General features: G+C 37.7%; 1 protein-coding gene across 1 annotated transcript in view; it reads right to left on the bottom strand.

Annotated features, from left to right (window-relative positions):
* The window catches only part of stt3b (STT3 oligosaccharyltransferase complex catalytic subunit B), a 45122-nt gene extending 25723 nt beyond the window's left edge, over positions 1 to 19399 (bottom strand). The window contains exon 1 of the mRNA XM_058745747.1: positions 18866 to 19399. Within this exon, the coding sequence (XP_058601730.1) occupies positions 18866 to 19128 (263 nt within the window). The 5' untranslated portion in view covers positions 19129 to 19399. The remainder of the gene's footprint in view (positions 1 to 18865) is intronic.
* Between the last annotated feature and the right edge of the window lie 866 nt (positions 19400 to 20265).

Here is a 20265-nt window from a genome sequence, read left to right as displayed (position 1 = left end):
CGGAGTTGCATTTTGGACACTTAGAACAAATCACTTCGCTATTTTTAGATTTTTTGTGTGTGTGTGTGACCTGTGCTGGCAAAATGAGTCACAATGAGCAAATTTTAAAAACCTGAAATTCAACCAAAATCTACATTTCACATTTTTTGTCTGTAGCTCAAAATTAGCCTGTGCGCATTCCGACTCATTTTGCCAGCAGGGGTCACATATTATACATGCATACGCATATTACTACAACACATTTCTTTAATCAAAAACATTACTTACTCAAAGGAGTGTTTTATAAACACTTTAAAAGTCCAATGCTCCAACAAATACATTTCCTGGCAGTCTTTATCAACTTGGAAGCATTAACTTGATACACACCTGATTAACAAAAACCTCAAACAAAAGCACTAAGAACCTGGCTGCAATTAAACTGTGTAATCCTCTCTAATGCCTTTATCAGTCCAAGTTCAGCAAACTGTGTCCCGCTATCTTCTCCAGAGTACTCATTCTGAACCTTTTCTTTACTAACACCAGAATATAAGACAACTAGCTTTTTAAAACTCCCCTTAACCACAGAGGGGGAAAATTTTTATATATATTTTTTTAATCAACGCACAGCCCTGAGTAATTGCTTCGTATTTAAAATAAACATTCTATTTTTAGCATAGAAAAAGCCCAGGACTAAGCAAAGCCTAGCTCACTAAAATGCATGAGTTCAATATATGCAGGAAGAGCCCTGCTAAAAGGAAAAGGAAAACAGAATAATTCACAGAATAATCATGTGATATTTTAATAACTATGACAAATAATATATTTAAAAAAAAAAAAAAACAGGTGGAAGATAATTTCTATGTACTTCATTATAAAATTACCAGCCATAAATGTTCAATGAGAAAACATTCAATGGACCATAATCAGGAATACCTCATTTGCGCAAATTAAAATTAGGCTCTGAGAAAGAGACAATCGAAAGCTAGTCAATCACTTAGCCAAAACACCAAAAATAATGAAAAAAAATGATTCTGAGAAAACTAATGTGATATACTGTTATGTGATATAGGACCTCATGACAGCACAACCTATTAAAACGAACAACGGCTAACCCTCACAGCCTCAGTTTGACTCACGTAAAATATAGCATCGGCCCGGGCTAGGCTCCATCAAATACTCTCTTATTGAAAGTTTACAGCTCCAGTGGATTCCTGATTGCTGCTATTGTAATGCAAGTAGATTGTGTCCAGTGGGATAGAAAAGCATTACTTCTGGATTTATTTAATCAGATTCTGCATGCATGGCAAGTGTCACCACACGGCCTGCCATCAGATTAATGTCCTTACTATTTTGTAATACAGCCGTCTCACTGGCAAGAAACACTCAGTGTTCACAGGAGAATCTGGCAACCCGACGCTCGAGTAGGAGGAACGGCAGAACTGTGAATCATGCGTATTTAAAGACCCCTTTAAAGCACACAAACCATCCATCAGTGACCCTGGCTGCTAACTGACACCACAACCTGCTAGCTTCCATTCCCGCCTCGCTGACCTTTCTTCCCTCTCTAGAGAGGCTAAAGATTCGGGAACCTTTACTGGCACGGTCTAACTCTCAATCACGATCTGATATCTGAACCGGGTCCTTGGCATTCACTGAGCACTGCAATGTCCTTTCTGCAAGGAAACAACATGAACACACCAGCAAAAGCAAATTATACCCTTGTTGTCAGGTGTTATTGCAGGTTTGAGAAATATTATTGAAATGCAATCTTCTGCAGATTTTTGTTTCCATTCAAGCAGACAGAAAATGTACTCGAATGCCTATTACCTACACAAATAGCTGCCCGGGGATGCTGTTATGAAGATGCCCATCGAGTAAACAGACTTGGATTAAAGAGACATTGGTTATACGCTGCTAAAAGTCGAATATTTACTCAATTTATGTCTTTCTCTTCAACTATGGGCATTTTGGCCCTTTTGAAAATAAACTCTAAAAACACTTTTCTAGTTAAAACCCAGCTTATCCAATAAAAGTTAACAAATGCATTGCAGAACAGGCAAATCAAATTAAGTTATGTATTTATGCTTAATGGCATTCTGTTGTAGAAATGAAACTGACATAAATGACACTTTAAATACTTTTGGAATAAAATTTGTCGTCTTGCCGAGGCTAATTTCATTGCCAGCATTTTGTGCATCCTGCACAAATACAATTTTAAATTTGTATGATTTATTAAAATGACAGTTTGACTGGAAAATGAGGCACAAAATATTCTTTTTAAGTGTTATTTTACTTGATTTAATTTGTGTCATGCATACACTACCATTCAAACAGAAAATACCATACACAAAACAGCAATACTGTGGAAATATTACAATTTAAAATAAAGATTTTTTTTATTTTAATGTACAATTTCTGCTTAATATTTTGTGTGGACACTGGTACATTTTTCAGGATTCTTTGATCAACTTAAAAGAAATGTCTTGTGTGTTTTGTCCCTTTTGATCAATTTAATGGGTCTTTACTAAATAAAAGTATAAATTCCTTCCAAAAAACAAAATAATAACTTCCTGACCCCAAACTTTTGAAAGGTAACGTACACAAGTCACACATCATTTCAGGCATGCTCTTCAATGGCACGGTTGTCGTCTTGGCAAAAAAAAAAAAAAAAAAAAAAAAGTACAGTGTGGGACAGCCACAATTGAATAATTTTCATTTTAAATCAATATAAATGTATTTAGATGATCATAATTTAATACATGCAATAATACAACAAGGATAAAACAAAAGCTATGCAGAAAAACTATGAATAAAGGCATAGAGAAAAGTTTATAATCATAGTTTCTGACCTTCATAAAAAAAAAAGAAAAATTGAAATCTGTTAGGTTTTAATAAAAATCAACCCCTGGGACATAAGTTGAAGAAACACCCTAGCGCTTCCGTGACCGCATACTCTTCTCCAACAATCATCGCCAGGAAACAATCAGAGGGAAGTCACCCGGAAATGACCCGGGGCGACACTGAGCCGTGTAATTTTAAGGTGGGGTAATCTCAGCAGACAATGTGCAAGACTATCAGATTTCGTGACAGTATTATCAGCTGGATACATAGAGATGTCTTTATGAGCACAGTGAACTGGATTTCTTTATTCTACAGTTTAACCTCCGTGACACGTGTTCCGCACGACGTTCCCGCTGACTCTGAACTCCGCACTTCTTAAAACTCAATTTCACACTGCGTGGACATACACGCAGAGCTTTGAAAAGGTCCCATTCAATGGCGTGGAGCAACCTAACATTTATTAACAGCCACTGCTGAGGGTATGGGAGAAACTGCTGCTTAAAGCATGGCTGGGAATGCTTGACAAAGGTTGCTTAAACCATAGAATTTTTTGTAGACAGAGTGAATAAAATCCAGAGTTGAGAAGCACTAAGGCACTTGGAGAAAGCTGAACAACTTTAAGCGATTAAAGCTATTGGGAGTAGTTCAGAGTTCATTAAAGACTGCAGTAAAAGCAGGGTCAGGTTAATATCTTGTTGCTGGGCAAATGTAACCAAAGTGGAATAGCTATAGGTAACAATGAACAGATGAATTTAATAATTGCCTGTACAGCCTGAAAGAGCTCAACCTTGTATCATAAAGGAGCATTCACACTTATGCTGATACCGTGCGAGGTTGACAAGGCTTTTTGTATCTGAAGTAGGCAACAAATTGAGTGAGCTTCACTGTCTCCAACAGTGAACTTCAAACCTCCAACTATTACTGGAAAGGAATGACTTCCAGTCACATCGTCACTGCAAATCGCTCTCCATGTAAGTGCCCATTAAGACCTGGTATAAGGCATTATGGGACAAGGAAGAGAAACGTATTAAATCTGAAATGTTGCACAGCGACTAAGAGTATCATAATGAGACTGAGGACTGCCTGGACCCAAGGATTGGTTTCTTGAAAGTCCGATTATCAGAACATGTGCATATCAGAGGGCAAAAGTCAGACATTTCAGACTTCGAGATTGCATGCAGGATATCAGCAACACATTTCCCCGAGATTGAGGATGTGGAAAAATGATTGTAATAATTTACCCTGAATCGTCAGGCTGGGTAGCTTGTCATATTAAATTTGATGGCTGACATTACGCCTGCATCACCTTCATCAATTTAATCAGGATGCAGGCATGGAGCGTACAAGGGGTTTGGAGTCTGGGGCAGATAGGAGTCTGAGGTTGATGAAAACGGAAAGAGTAGCAAATATGGAAGATGACAAACTCGGAGGAAAGACTGTTAAGCAATTCTAATCATAACTAGGGATGGGTACGGAGAAGCGGTATTTTTGGACCGGTACGTAATTGGGTCAATACCGGACTACCGATAAGCTTCAGGACAACGATACTGTTATCGATACTTGCTTTGTTGTATCTCCGTATACTTCAATGTTAATGGCGAATTAGAAGCTGCTGCTTCACTGAACGATGTGGCCGACGTTTGCTCGACGTGCGTGTGATATCCATGCGCATGTTTGCGGTGTGTGTTTGCATGCAATCATTGGTGGCAAGAGTGAAATGTTAGAAAGTGTGGGCTCACGTTACAAAACTAAGCAACAGCAGTGTCAGATGTAATAGTGAACAAAGGAGGCAACACTATAGTAATATAATGAAACATTTACTAAAAAAAACACAACATCTACCTCAAGCAATGCGCTGTATTTACCATGTCTCCCGGCTCCAGGTCCAACCGCAACTCATGAGACACATTCACATCAAATGTTGATTCAGTGGTAGAGTTACACTCACGAGACACTGCACTTATTCACAATTACAAAAGTACATTTGCGTGTGCTAAAGCCTTGCCGGTTAAATATTTCATTCGCATGCTGCTCTAACAAGCGCTTGTTCAGAGCGCGTTACACCTGAAGCCTGCGTACACTAAAAGACCTATAAACACAGTTATGTCTAAAGTGAAAGTAAACAGTTGAGGGAGAAACGGATGTGTTATCTTAAAGGGACAGAACTAAACATGCTGCGATTGTCATTAAAGTGATAGTTCACCCAAAAATTAATATTCTGTCATTATTTACTGTCATGTTGTACCAAACCTATATTAATTTTTATTCTTGTGCTGAACACCAAAGAAGATATTTTAAAGAATGTGGGTAACCAAACAGTTGCTGGTCCTCACTGACTTTGATAGTAGGAAAAACAAAAACATAAACATAAACATGGAAGTCACTGGGGACCAGCAACTGTTTGGTTTCCCACATTCTTCAAAATAACTTGTGTGTTCAACAGAAGAAAGAAACCCATTCAGGTTTTAAACAACTTGAGAGTGAGTAAATGATGACACAATTTTCATTTATGAGATTGAACTATTCCTTTAATGTTAATAAAATAAAACAAAGAGAAAAATAACTCACTGCTCTTGACTGAAGAACTTTAATACAGTTGCTAAAGTTCAGCAGTAATAAAATAACTTGAAATTTTCAACAACTTTTCACATCATATCTTTTTGCACCAAATAGTATCGATAAGTAGTATTGGTATCGATAAAATGTAAACTTAAAATGTAAATCATAACTCATCCTTAATTTACACCAGATAAAATCAGTACAATGAATGAACCACAGGCTAAAGCACAGAAAATCTCTCTCTGCTCTTGACTAAATCATTTTTGTAGGAAGAAATACATATTTAATTTACACAGTGAAGACCGCGCAGTGTTTTTGATTAATTTATATAATGCATGTAGCATTTTTTATTTATTTTCTTGTAGTTTGTCCTATTGCTTGTAATTAGTTTCTTATTTCATCACTGACTTTTTACTTAACTTTAAAAAAGGGAAAAAAGAGAGGAAAAACTCAAGCTTATTGAAGATGTATAAGTTTTTTTGTGACATTGGTGTCACTGAAATTCCCATTCATTTTGTTTCAACAAATATTTTGTTCAACTGAACACTGATTTAACACAATGTGTGGTCAACTACAGGTGCTGGTCATATAATTAGAATATCATCAAAAAGTTGATTTATTTCACTAATTCCATTCAAAAAGTGAAACTTGTATACTATATTCATTCATTACACACAGACTGATATATTTCAAATGTTTATTTCTTTTAATTTTGATGATTAGAGCTTACAGCTCATGAAAGTCAAAAATCAGTATCTCAAAATATTAGAATATTACTTAAGACCAATACAAAGAAAGGATTTTTAGAAATCTTGGCCAACTGAAAAGTATGAGCATGTACAGCACTCAATACTTAGTTGGGGCTCCTTTGCCTGAATTACTGCAGCAATGCGGCGTGGCATGGAGTCGATCAGTCTGTGGCACTGCTCAGGTGTTATGAGCCCAGGTTGCTCTGATAGTGGCCTTCAGCTCATCTGCATTGTTGGGTCTGGTGTCTCTCATCTTCCTCTTGACAATACCCCACAGATTCTCTATGGGGTTCAGGTCAAGCGAGTTTGCTGGCCAATCAAGCACAGTAACACTATGGTCATTGAACCAGCTTTTGGTACCTTTGGCAGTGTGGGCAGGTGCCAAGTCCTGCTGGAAAATGAAATCAAGCATCTCCATAAAGCTTGTCAACAGAAGGAAGCATGAAGTGCTCTAAAATTTCCTGGTAGATGGCTGCGTTGACTGTGGACTTCAGAAAACACAGTGGACCAACACCAGCAGATGACATGGCAGCCCAAATCATCACTGACTGTGGAAACTTCACACTGGACTTCAAGCAACATGGATTCTGTGCCTCTCCACTCTTCCTTCAGACTCTGGGACCTTGATTTCCAAATGAAATGTAAAATTTACTTTCATCTGAAAAGAGGACTTTGGACCACTGAGCAACAGTCCAGTTCTTTTCTCCACAGCCCAGGTAAGATGCTTCTGGCGTTGTCTCTGGTTCAGAAGTGGCTTGGTAGCCCTTTTCCTGAAGGCGTCTGGCGTGGTGACTCTTGATGCACTGACTCCAGCTTCAGTTCTCTCCTTGTGAAGCTCTCCCAAGTGTTTGAATCGGCTTTGCTTGACTGTATTCTCAAGCTTGCAGTCATCCCTGTTGCTTGTGCACCTTTTCCTACCCAAATTCTTCCTTCCAGTCAACTTCGCATTTAATATGCTTTGATACAGCACTCTGTAAACAGCCACACCTTTCAGTAATGACCTTCTGCGTCTTACCCTCTTTGTGGAGGGTGTCAATGTTCGTCTTCTGGATCATTGCCAAGTCAGCAGTCTTCCCCATTATTGTGGTTTCAAAGAACAAGAGATACCCAGAATTTATACTGTAGAGATGGTCATTTATTCAAACTCCAATGTAAATATTCTAATATTTTGAGATACTGATTTTTGACTTTCATGAGCTGTAAGCTCTAATCATCAAAATTAAAAGAAATAAACATTTGAAATATATCAGTCTGTGTGTGACTGAATATAATATACAAGTTTCACTTTTTGAATGGAATTAGTGAAATAAATCAACTTTTTGATGATATTCTAATTATATGACCAGCACCTGTATATGCATAAAAATTAGGACAGAAGTGTAGCAATGAATGCAAGCAACATGTTGGTTCAGGTGAACCTAAAACTAGCCTACTACACAGAACTCCCTTATTAGTCAACGAGATGTTCAGACAAACCACGGACAAGTGGATTTTTAAAATCCCGTTTTGCACATCCCTACTTTCTAGACAAAAATAGAAGTAGCCTCAGAGGTAAACAGTCTAAGGATGTTGCTTGGGTTTTTATTCCTTCACTAACCTTTTTTCTCTTCAAAAAACCAATTACTGTGATCTAACGAGGCAGTCTTCCACCCTTCAAAGAATTAAAAAGAGGCTTTTATGCTTAATGTGCTCTAAAGGTGGCCGAAGGGCCAACATATCTGACCTCAATCAGTACAGCCCAAACAAACACACATCTCAAACTCATTAACATCAGATTCTGGTTCAATCACACCACAAGCTTATGTCACAGCCCATACCAGCACTTACACAAGAAAACCACAGAGAAGAATACAAACTTCAGCTCAAAACGCAAAGCAAAGGCTATACCATCAACAAGAAAATGCCAACAAAATCATGACAGCAGCACCCAGTGGAGAAAGTACACTACTTTGGTACAGCACTTCAACCCTTATAAAGCAGTCGCAAAGACCAAACCTCAACAACACAGGTGCTCTGTGAATCCATGGATCCTTCTGTAAAAAAAAAAAAAGACGACTGCAAGATCAGGCCAGGTTGGAGGTTTGATAGAGGAGTGATGGGGCTTCAGCTAAGTTTGCTCTTTTTACCTGCTCCATTAAAAATGGGTCTGTCTAAGCAAGACTGCTTCAGGCAGAGCAACTCAGCAGAAAGAGGTCTGATGGCTGAATAATATATGGAAAAGAGTTATGGTTTATAAAATGAGATGCGCTGTCTCTGTGTGCATTAAATATGTCAGGGAGTAAAAGTGAGTGCTGGTGCTTTGCAGAATACTCAACCCCATAAAAGACTAGGATGAGAATCCAAATGTCTTTAATTTTGGTAGAAACTGACTGTAAATTCTCTTCCATTTCAAAAGCAGATTTTTTGCATCGACATTAAAATTCAATAAGCTGGTAATTGTGTTTATGCTAAGGCTCATTAAAAAAAATAAAAAAATAAGTAAATTCCCTATTTTGTCAAAATAAAGTCAATTGCTGTAAATGCTACAAGTGAATTATACCGTACAGATTGGATTTTCGTTTTGAGATTTGCTAAAAATGACACTGAACATTAGTGTTTTATAGATTAACCAAGTGACTGTTAAACAATGACAAGTAATGTAAATGGAGGAAATGAGCATGCACAATTAAACGTGGTATAGACAGATGCTGACGAATGAACATTTCTATGTGCGTCTAATAAGCACCATGGTATCAATATACTGTGTATACCTAGTTTCCAACAAAGAGAATGTTGTTGTGGGCGAAAAAACATGGCTCTGCACCAAACCTCTTTAACTGCTGGTCTCAAACCAAGAACCTATTGACCAAAATGACTAATTTTGGCTTGATTTGATCCAATAAGACCAGATCGCTCGCATTACAATCAATGAAGCGGTTTACACTTGAAGTTGGCGGATACTGCATTTCTATTTTGGTCACGCTGTACAGCTCACTCCAGCCACTTTATTTCCCTGTCCAGCTGAAATATAATTATTTACAAATATAATTTGCGTAAATTGATTGTTATGCATTTTATTTGTTATGAATGCAAATAAACTCTGACCTTTACAAAACACAATGCATCACATTGGCTTGAGATGTTAATCAATCTGATTTAATTATTTGGACTTGCTAGCGTTTTAAAATGTTAAGTGAAAATGAGAACATTAGGCAGCCAATACGAATTCATGATAACACTTTACACTTAAGGTTCCATTTGATAACTACATTAGCTACCACCATTTATTCATATTATAAAATTTACTAATATATTATTAAAATCAAAATTTGCAACTGTTAGTATTGTTTAACGGACTTAAGCTAATTTAAACTAACAATAAACAGTCAGCTACTGTTATCAAAGATTGATAAATATTGTAATAATTGTTTTGCTCCTATTTATTGAGACCTTACTATAAAGTGTTACCAAATTAATCTGCAAGTAAAAGTGCATGAGATGGTCTGAACACATCAAATGAGAATGTAGACTTTGAAATTTAGCAATTGAAGTACATCCATCCATCAATGAATCCGCTACTGACCCGAACTCTGTGAAAGAAAAACAAAAAGGATAAAAAGATTTCATAACCGAACAGACTGGATCAACAGATCAGTCAGCTGTAAGTGATTGGGCGACTGTTCTTTTTAAAGAAGAAATTGGGCTTCAGAAACTCATGAAACGCCTGACTAGATTTAAGAATCCCAATTCACGCGTCAAGCGCGTCTGGTCAGAGCAATCAGTCTGAACGATTTAAGCATCGATCAAGCCTCATACTGAAAAACCTTTAATCTTTTTAATCGCTGATGGGAGGAGGAAAACCAAACAGCAAATGCCAAATTCACATCTCACTTCCTTTGTGTTCATTTCCTGGAGATTTAATCCAACATAAAAGAACTGATTAACCTTGAGGAACGATACGGAAGGTTTTCCGGATGAGGACAAGGAGTTCGTCCCGCCTGACACAAGCACATCAAAGCAACGCTCTTGGAATAACTTTGAGGGCCCGTAATTGGCAAGGGGAAAAGCTTGTGCTGTGAATGCAAAGCAGCTCAGCTAAGTGAGCACATCCTAATTAAACCCATTCCGTTTCGGCATACAAAGACGCCAGCGACGCATTGTGTATCACACACAGAGAAAATAACTTTACCCAAGTGGGCCGAAAAACCAGCGCGATTAATATTTAGCATATCACTGTGTGATGACAGATTAGAAAACCTCCATCTGCAATAATTAGGTAATCAGTGCTGCTTTGAATCTTACATTTCATTAACCAGAAACGGAGACTGATATGTTTTTCCTAAACTAGATTTCTCTGTAGCAGTCCTCTGAAAATTGCTAATGATCCCTTATCGATGCTTAATTGTCACCGATAATTACCTGGCGCAGATAAACAAGGTCTTTCTTATGTCAATGAACAAAGTTAAATTCACAATGGCTTACAACCACAAAGTTTCCTGAGGCCTTGTTTATTAAAGGAAGAGTTCATTTAAAAATGACAATCTTTCATCATTTACTTACTTTCATGTTGTTCTGACCTACTTTATTCTGATATATGTCATGTCTGTGTATTAAAAAAAAAAAGACTGCAATTTAATAGTTGAACTCAAAATGAAAAGGAATGAATCATTCAGATTTGTGAACCGATTCTACTGATTCTTTGGAAAGAAAAGACTCAAAAAGAACTGAATGAATTTGCAAATGAAAACTTAGCCTAAATTTCAGTCTGTTTCATACACAAAGCAATCATACTCTTTCAGAAGACCTGAAATATAGTCAAATATAGAAATATAGTTGCTTTTCCCCCCAAACCTGAAAATGACAACATTATTGGAAGACCTTAATATATATCCAATTTCATTTCATAACCACCCGCCTTGCATCCCTTGTTTGAGTATTATGAATCTATGAGTTTGTACAGCTGTGAAGTATCATAAGATATCAATGGGCAGGGGGGAACATTACATTGCAAGCAACCTTATGGACCACACATGGTTTTCAATAAGCAGGAGAAGCTAATATGAGACTCCTACAGTATGAAGGAATAAAAACGACCTGCCCCTGTAATCATGTTTTCACACTCAATTGGACCGTGTTAACTGCTCCACTTTGACCTCAAGCAGAGATGACACTGCATGAATGAAACTTGAGTGGGAGAAGGCTACAGACACAACTAGTCAAGCTACAGGAGGAAACAACAAACTAAAACCTTACTTCCATTTCAGTGTGGGCGATATTGCAGTTTTAAGAATAAAGCAGGGCTTAACAACAAAGATTTTGTTCCTGCAGGCCAAGTAGCTCAGATTGATATTTCGTCTGCCAAAATTTTCACCAGCTCCAACAAAAACATTCTTTTCTGCATCATATTTTTGTAAGTCAGAATGATGATTTGCATTTTATTAAACATTAAATTCTTATTTACTAATTATTTGTTAGCAGTGGTGGACCCGTATCGTAAATATATATGCATGACATCACACAATGTAAATATAGTAAAAACACAATTGCTGAAATAAAATGTACATAATTTTTTTTTTTTAAATGAACTTTATAAAAACTAAATCTTAAAGGGGTCATATGATGCGACTTCTTTTTTTCCTTTAGTGTGTTATGTAGCCGTTTGTGCATGTATAAGATCTGCAGAATTACAAAGCTCAAAGTCTGCCACAAAAGGATTTATTCTATCTAAAAGAGAAGGCTGATCCAGACCGGGCTGAAACGCCTCATTAAAACACGTCCCCATATGTCTACGTCACGATGTGGAAATATTTGCGTTATACTGCCCAAATGTGCACGCAAAGAAAGGCGGCGTGGTTTCAGTGTTGATGCAGCCATGTCAGGGAGACGGTGTGTTTTTCTATGCGAAAGCAAAAGCACTTTATTTGGCCTTCCGAAATTAGATCCAATTAGGAATCATTGTTAAGATTTGTTTACAACAGAACAGCACAAACCAAATGATCGAATTTATGCAACGCATTTTATGGACGACAGTTTCGTGAACATAGGAGAGTACAAGGCTGGTTGTGCAAAGGCTATTTCTAAAAAAAAAAAAAAAATGCTATGACAATCTGGCACTTCTGAATCAGCGACTGTAAGTATGTTTTGTTATTAGTTTAAGCATTTGCTATTGACTGTTCAAATGCGGAGTTTTGCACGTAACACGTCGTGCGTGCGTGCACTGTGTCAGCTGGCCAATCAGAGCAGACTGCGCATGTCGGAAGGAGAAGATTTGTAGAAAACGACGGGGCATAGAGGAACTACAATAATGTACAGTATTTGAAAAATAATGTGTTTTTTGAACAAAGGCATGTCAACATATTCTGTAACACCACATAATGATCTTTAAAATAGCATCATATGACCCCTTTAAAAATAAATACATGTATCCTTTAGATAGCAACTTTTTGCTATCTGTTTTTCAAAAAAAGCATCTTTTTGGATTAAAACAATATACAAAGGAAAAAAATCTAAATTATAATTAAATTATATATAAATATAATTATATATTTCATCTCATATTAATATCCTATAACAGTTGAAACAACATTAAAGTTTCCTACACAGACAACATTAAGACTTTCAAAAGCAAATGAGGAGAAGGTCAACACAGCCAGACAACTCTGATTCAGGTTGCCAAACGCTGAAACGCTACAGACGAGGTCAGCTGAACAGGAAGTAATAATATTAATGAACTGGTTAATAGAGACAAATATGAAGAGGTCATGAACCTAGATCGAGTTGCAGTGGCATCAGCAATGCTAACTACACAGATAAACAGCACTACAATAACTGATGGCATTTTAAACCACCCTAATTATCACGGCATTTCCCTCTGCTCTCTAACAATGCCTTGAACAGGTTATGCCAAGCACAGTAAAAAAAGATGACTGGTGCTTGGCCTTCTCTACTCCTTTTAGAGACTAATTAATACGTTGACTTATATTCAAGGCCAGCCGGAGGCAACAAGGGCCCTGTGGTCCCTGAAACATTAGAATTCTCCTCATATCCTCCAATAAAAGTAGAATCTCATTCAGATATACAAGAGAGCAGCTCAACTCCACAGGCGGCTCAGAGATAAGTGGCACTCAAATGCTTCTTCAGATCAGAATGCCCGTCACAGACAATGCAGCCCCGGTCAGGGAGATACAGAATGAAAGCTCAATTAACACAAGGGTGGATGGATAATGCCATATGGACAGAGAAAGCAGAGACGGAGATAAGAGCGGGATTCAAAGAAAATGGGGGGAAAGGTAAAACAGAAATAAGAGCTTTGTATTGCAGCTCTTTTTTCTGTTGCGCAAACAGAACATAGGGGTTAGGCGTGGGCAATATGATCAAACTTATTTCACAGTATGATTCATTTAATATCACAAGAGATGGGTGGGGACTTCACAGTGTGGCAATATTTTACCTGACAATACTGCAATATTCTCTCAAATCTCTCCACTCATTCATATTAGGTCAAGAGACAATATATTTCTAATCAGTTGAAATATATTATTTATAAATATAGCTCATTAGGCTGATAAGACATAAATTGAGAAATGTAGAAATTATAACCATTATAACTAATAATTTTAAACGATTAAATCGCATCCAAAATAAAAGTTTACGTAATGTGTGTGTACTGTGTATATTCATTATGCATATATAAATTACACACACATGCATATATATGAAAAATGTTATAAATATATTTAATAGATAAACATATGTAAATTATATGAATATATTCACACATGTAAAATAAAATTTTCAAAACATATGCTGCATATGTGTGGATATACACAAATAATAAATATACACAATACACACACACACATATATTATGTAAACAAAAACTTTTTTTGGATGCGATTAATCGTTTGACAGCACTATTAGCCACATCCAAAGCAGTCAAATAACCAATAAATATAAACGTGTCTGTGGCACCATAAGCACATTCATTTTCATTCTGACTTATTCAGGTCTTCCTATGTATTTTCACTTTATTCCCTGACTTTCGTTACATGTAAATAATGCAAATGGTTCCCGCCCACCGACAGAAGCAGAAGTACACCTTCCCCGATATACAGCAGCATATTAAAAAATCTCTACCGGTTGACACATTTCGACTTTCATTCCAGCCCTAATAGCAGGCTTTGTTATTTGCCTTAAGAGGTTGAAAGAAGTGCACAAGCCAAAGCAAGAGAGAGAGAAACGACAGACAGAATACACTAGAGGAATTAAGAGTAGAAAAGCAGAACAGGAAACGCAGCACTCCAGCATCCAAAAATGAGAAAGGACAGAGCAGGCTTGGGGCAGTGTGCTGGATCTAAATGAGACACCCAGAGAACCAAAGTGTGTGTGTGTTGCACTGAAATTATCTGGACATGAAACAATTACTCATTTGAGCTCTCAAATCAATAAAGCTCTTGGCTGGAAACAGAGAAGAAAAAACTGTTTGAACAAAGCATTGCATAGCAAGGTGCTCTTAGAGTTATTGCAATTTCCAAACACTTATGACACTCGGTCAGGCTCCAAACCATTTTAAATGGTGTTATTTACAGGTACAGAGTGAATAAACCTCCCTTCGGTATTTGAAACCAGCATTCAGACAAAACTCCATCACCTGGTGCAACTGCAGGTAACATTACATTTCAAAAGCCTGTAGGCGTTTCTTTCAGCATGTTACAAGTTTTCTATGGTTGAAGTCCTATAATATATTATCAAAATATTTTGCATGCTGAATGACCGGTGAATGTCAGCGTGCTCGGATCCAAGAGTGAGCCCAGGAAACCAATAACCCAGAGGGACCTGCATCCCAACCTCTACAAAGGGACTTGAGCACTCACACTCAGTTAAAAGCTTCTCAACATTCATATGACTAACAGTGCTGGAAAATCAATCTGAGCCAATGCACGCCTGCCAGCGATAAAGAAAAACTCCTCCTGCATGTCAAAGTAGATTACTGAAAGAGAGCACACAATAGCCTAAGAGGTGTCAATGCCACACTTGAGAGGACAGTCGCATGTGTGCAGGCAAACAAAAGGTAAACACTATGAATCACAAGAATACAGTCTCTTATTCACAGCAAAATAAACAGCATGAACAAATGCAGATTTAATTCTTAAAAATGCAATCAGTTACATCACAGACCGCTTGAATGCTCTCCAATTGCACAAAAAGGCAGAAAAGACTGAAGAGGATTGGCGGAATTACGCAATCAGACCGATGACAAGCTTAAAAAAAAAGTTGTATTTAATAAACAGCATAGACAAATTGATATTAACACATCGGACATTGTTTGGCCAAACAGATTTCTCACATTTATGCAATTGGTTCAACCGATTCTACTTGTGTTATGTTGCTCAAACAAGCAGGGACAGGAGAATTTATTTTAATGTTTAAAAAAAAAAAGCGCACAAAACACTTCAGCATTAACAGAAGCCAACAGACGTGTCCAAATGTGCAATGGCATCACAAGGAACAAAGTAGCATCATGCTAAATAAATGATCGTGCCATTTCAGGGTTTGCTGTGTGTTTTATGAATGATCTGAATGGAAATAGGCTAATGACACAAGCACAGTTGGCTGAGCCATTATATGTAAATGGTTTAGAAAAACATTCCAATAAAATTCAGAAAGCCCATTAGCAAACAGAAAAGCCCCGTTTGCTAATTAAATCTACTCATGCAAGTGGTGCAGTCCATTTATGTCTCCACTCCATAGAGCCAATAAGAGCGCATTCTTGAAAACGCATATCAATGGCCATGTGCAGATTTAAGGGGTGTTCACACATATAGATATTAAATGGCTGGAGGTTGTCAAGTCTCTGTGCTGTTGTTTGCTAGTAGGCGTTCCTACTGGACTGCAGTATCCAACTCTATCAGGCGGACTGTAAAACCTACTTCCTACACAAACAAGCTGTCTGGCCAACACAAAGCAACCAAATACAGTTTATTTTGCGTTTATGTGCTGTTCAGGGACCACAATAATAGACCACATAGAGGAATTTCAGTTCTGCTTACGGAGGTCTAGTTAACGTGCTACTAGGTGCCCCAAACCAATTTATGAATATCTTTCAAACATCTCAAAGACACAAATGTTGCAAACTTTGGCCAATACAGTAATTATGTCAAGCTCAAAAGTGCTTGTTGCATCAGCCAGGTATGCTGAAAACACATTCCATTCGAGATGGACAGAAAAAAACAACAACAACCACCCTGTGTGCCCTAACTCCAGAAAGTTGCATCAATTCAGTCAATCAGATCAGAGATTGCTAGATCAAGAAAGCACTGCGACACTCAGGATATGAATACCAACAAACACATCAGTTTAATATTGATTTGTAATATTGTACATATACATACTGTGATACAAAAAACACAAAAAGTACCAAGTCTGAGACTAGATTTCACAATAGCGGAACTCGTAAAAAACAAAGCTAAAAAATAAATCTGGCCACATGTTGAAAAAAACTATTTCGATCACTGCCCAAATAAACCACCAAAATCATACTAGCATTTTTTGTATTTCTTAAAACAAATTGCACATGAGAGTTTGTGTGTTCCATGATTAGCGATGCATCCAAATTTATTTTTTACAGAAGTTTTCATTTAGCCGTATCTGTATTTAAACAATTATAATGTGTAATGAAAAAAAAAAAACAATTGGTAGTAAAGTTCTTCGGCAATGAGCCACCTCTCAATATTTCAGCTGAAAAAAAAAGCTAGAATAATAAAGCAGCACTCAGTAAACAGTCAGTGATTTAGGCCCTTGAGAACTATTAAACTGTAACTGAAAACTTTTTTTTTTTCCCCTCGCTGTTTCAGACAAATATATTCAGCTACTTCACTTGTAAAGGCCAAACTTTACCTTTGTTCACGCTTAACCTAAAATCAACCCATGACGGGCAGATGACCAAAAAACTATACTCTAGCATGTTCACCTGCTTTGCATGAAGATGTTCTTCCGTTATATCATTAGTTTTAGCCTAGGATGCGGGTTAAGAGTTTGCTTGTTTAAGCACATAGATAACAGTCTTTGATCTTCCGTTCAGACTAATGAATGCAGAGCACCATGACCCTCAACATAAGCAGTTATGACTGTAAATCTGAAAATTGGGACCATACCGTGAAAGGAGGATGGTCCTGCTGTTATTCTCTCTGCATGCTAGACGTGGCTTAACTGCTGAAATGCAATCTAACACATGCCTGATTATACGATTATTGTGTTTAAAGAATCCGTCACGGTGAGATGTGTGAACAAAGTTTACAATCATGATAAAATCAGAAGTTGACCTAAATTCACAGTCTCATATACCACCTTAAGACTTTATATAACAGACTTTCATAAACGGGTACCTCTTCACTGCTCTTAACAGAGGGCATGAGAAAATAATTGACAGTAAGCTATACGTTAAAAAAAAGGGAAATGAATGCTTTTGAGTCTCAAATGGATGCAATTGCTGCACAAGGGGTTTAATTCAAACCTATGATTCATGAATGGATTAAACACTTTAGTGCTAAAAATACACCATTAGTTCTAAAGCAAAAGTTAAGAGCTTGCATTTGACAGCTCTGTGGATCAAGAGAACTACACTTATCTGCAAATCTGACATTGTTATGAAACATAGGGATATTTTATGAATACGCAACATATGCAAACATTAATAGTATCAGGAGGTAGGAACACTGCATAGAGGGTCATTTTAACACTTAAACCTTAACTAATATTGTTACTAAAACTTAATTACCAGTGACACATACTACTCATAGTTACAAGTAAGCTTATAGTTACTATTGAGTTACATACTAGTAATTAACAATAGTTAACAGTAAGAGTGATCCATATTAAATGTGTGTGACCTAACAGTGAAAACATTTGTTCAGTTTAAGTAAATATAATTTGTTAGATACCAGTACTTAATCCTTTGTTTCTATTCATTATCCGAACAGTTGCTACTAGTTAGTGCAAATTTGTCAGTGGATACTATAGTGATGTGTGGTTCAGATAAAACTATTCACTTCTAAATAGTACCTATTACAGTTTTAGCATTTACCAATCATAAGAACATGCACTTGGTTACTAGTTCCTGTTCTCCCAGTACTAACTGGCTAGACAATAGTACTATTGTGCATTTGAACTAGTATGCTCTAATATGTAATGAATGAATAATTGAATATATACTACTTGGACTAATGACGTTTGGTATTGAATTACCTACTAGTAATTAACAACAAGCAACAGTAACAATATACATTGTAGGACATTAAAAGTGATAAATGCTAAAACGACTTGCCATAAACCAAAACTTAATATAAACAGATATAGAATAGTTCATTTCCTCATTTGGAGTTTTACGACACCTTGCTGTAATATTCATTATCAACAGATCGTAATTAACAGCAGTGCTAAATTAAAATAGCACGTTGCTAGCGCAAGCACTATCACAATTAATTTTATCTATCTGAAATTATATTTATTAAAAAAAAGAAAAAAGAAAAAAAAAAGATGGAGGGCAGCTGCCATGCGGTTACGTGTCAAAATTGTCAAGCATGGAAGTACCGCACAGAAACAAAACGCTTCCTGAGACAATTACGCTGAGATGAATGGAGGATCGCAGGAGCTTTGTGCATCGCGCACTGACACTCCATTCACAGCGAGATTAATCGTGCATTACATTTCCAAACGTCAAATTAAAAATGCGCCACAAACCCGCCCGCCTTTCTACTCACCAAGGGTCAAACTCGTGAATGATGCTCTCGAAGCGAATAACTGCGAAAAGTCGCGAGCTGAACCCTGCCAACCAGGCCAGAAAGAGAATGGTGAAAGACAGCAAAGACTGCCATCCCGCCGGCTGCGTCAGTCCCCCGGACAGGCCTCCTCCGCTGCCGCCGCATCCAGCCGGGGAGTTGGGCCGTCCGTTGCCCGAGACCGAACCTCCGGCGTTGGAGCTGGCTTTGTGCTTACAGTCGGAGGCAGTGTGGTGCTCCGCCATGTTCTGGAGGATTTGGTTAGAAGAGCACTTCCCACCGCCACGCACCCCTCTTTCCACCAACCCGCTCCCTCCTCGGCGCCAATATTTCTGCGCAACCAGGCCTTCGCTCCAACTGCAGGTATTTGGCGTTGTGTATGAACAATCTGGATTTATTTGCAGTAGATTCCGCGTCTGAGTGGCATGCTAACCGGCTTGTACCACTCGGCACACGAGATCCACTGTAGGAGGGGGGGGGGAAATAGGGCGGCTCTGCTCCATAGAGCAGGAAGAATCGTTCAGCCTCTCATAGCGAGACAGGTAGAACAAGGCGGGTTAAACTTCAACCAATCCGCTGTAAGGAAACCACTGACAGAAGCCGTGGATCAGCCAATGAGAGCACGCACAGCCTCGAACGTTGACAAACACAAACGGAAAAACGATGACAGGAGGTTGGCCAATCGTGACTCTGTATTTCAATAACGGACACTCGTTTGAGCCAATCAGCATGAAGAACCGTCGCGGTGCTGTGCGCGACACACCAATGAAATAAATGAATTCTGCATCGAAAAAATGCTACTTCACACAGGCCGCAAACGAAATGTCCATGCGGATGTGAAGCGATTTATTTGACATCACGACATAAAGTTTATATCCGACATTTATTGCGTTTTATGTCGAAAAAGGCGCATGTTTCATTCAAAAATGCCATTTACTCACCTTCATGTACAGATTTTAGGCGCAACGACTGCCTTAGTGACTAGCAAATTCATATTAAGAATAAAGATGCAATGCAATCAGAAAATGACCACTTTTTGTGTTTCGCGGATGAAAGTTATAAAGGTTATGAGGATACAAACGATATGAGGATGACTAAATAAAGCTAAAATGTTTGGCATACATGCTACATAACAGGTATATATTGCACTATCGCATGCCTGTGTTTGTCATGGGCCATAGCAGCTGCTTTTGGACACAATATGAACAAAAATTGCGCAATAATCCTTGAATAAACTGTGAAGCTGCAGCAGTGAAAAGATTTAACATGGCACAAGAACACCAGCTAAACAAAAACACCCTGAGCACACCACAAAAATGTTCTTAAACTGTATTTATATTTTAGAACATGTAATCATCATAAACAAAGACAAATGTACGCAA

The sequence above is a fragment of the Onychostoma macrolepis genome, chromosome 16 (assembly GCF_012432095.1).
Source record: "Onychostoma macrolepis isolate SWU-2019 chromosome 16, ASM1243209v1, whole genome shotgun sequence".
In the NCBI taxonomy this organism is placed as follows: Eukaryota; Metazoa; Chordata; class Actinopteri; order Cypriniformes; family Cyprinidae; genus Onychostoma; species Onychostoma macrolepis.
Note: the sequence above shows the minus strand (reverse complement) of the source record. Positions and strands in the feature narration are given on the sequence as shown.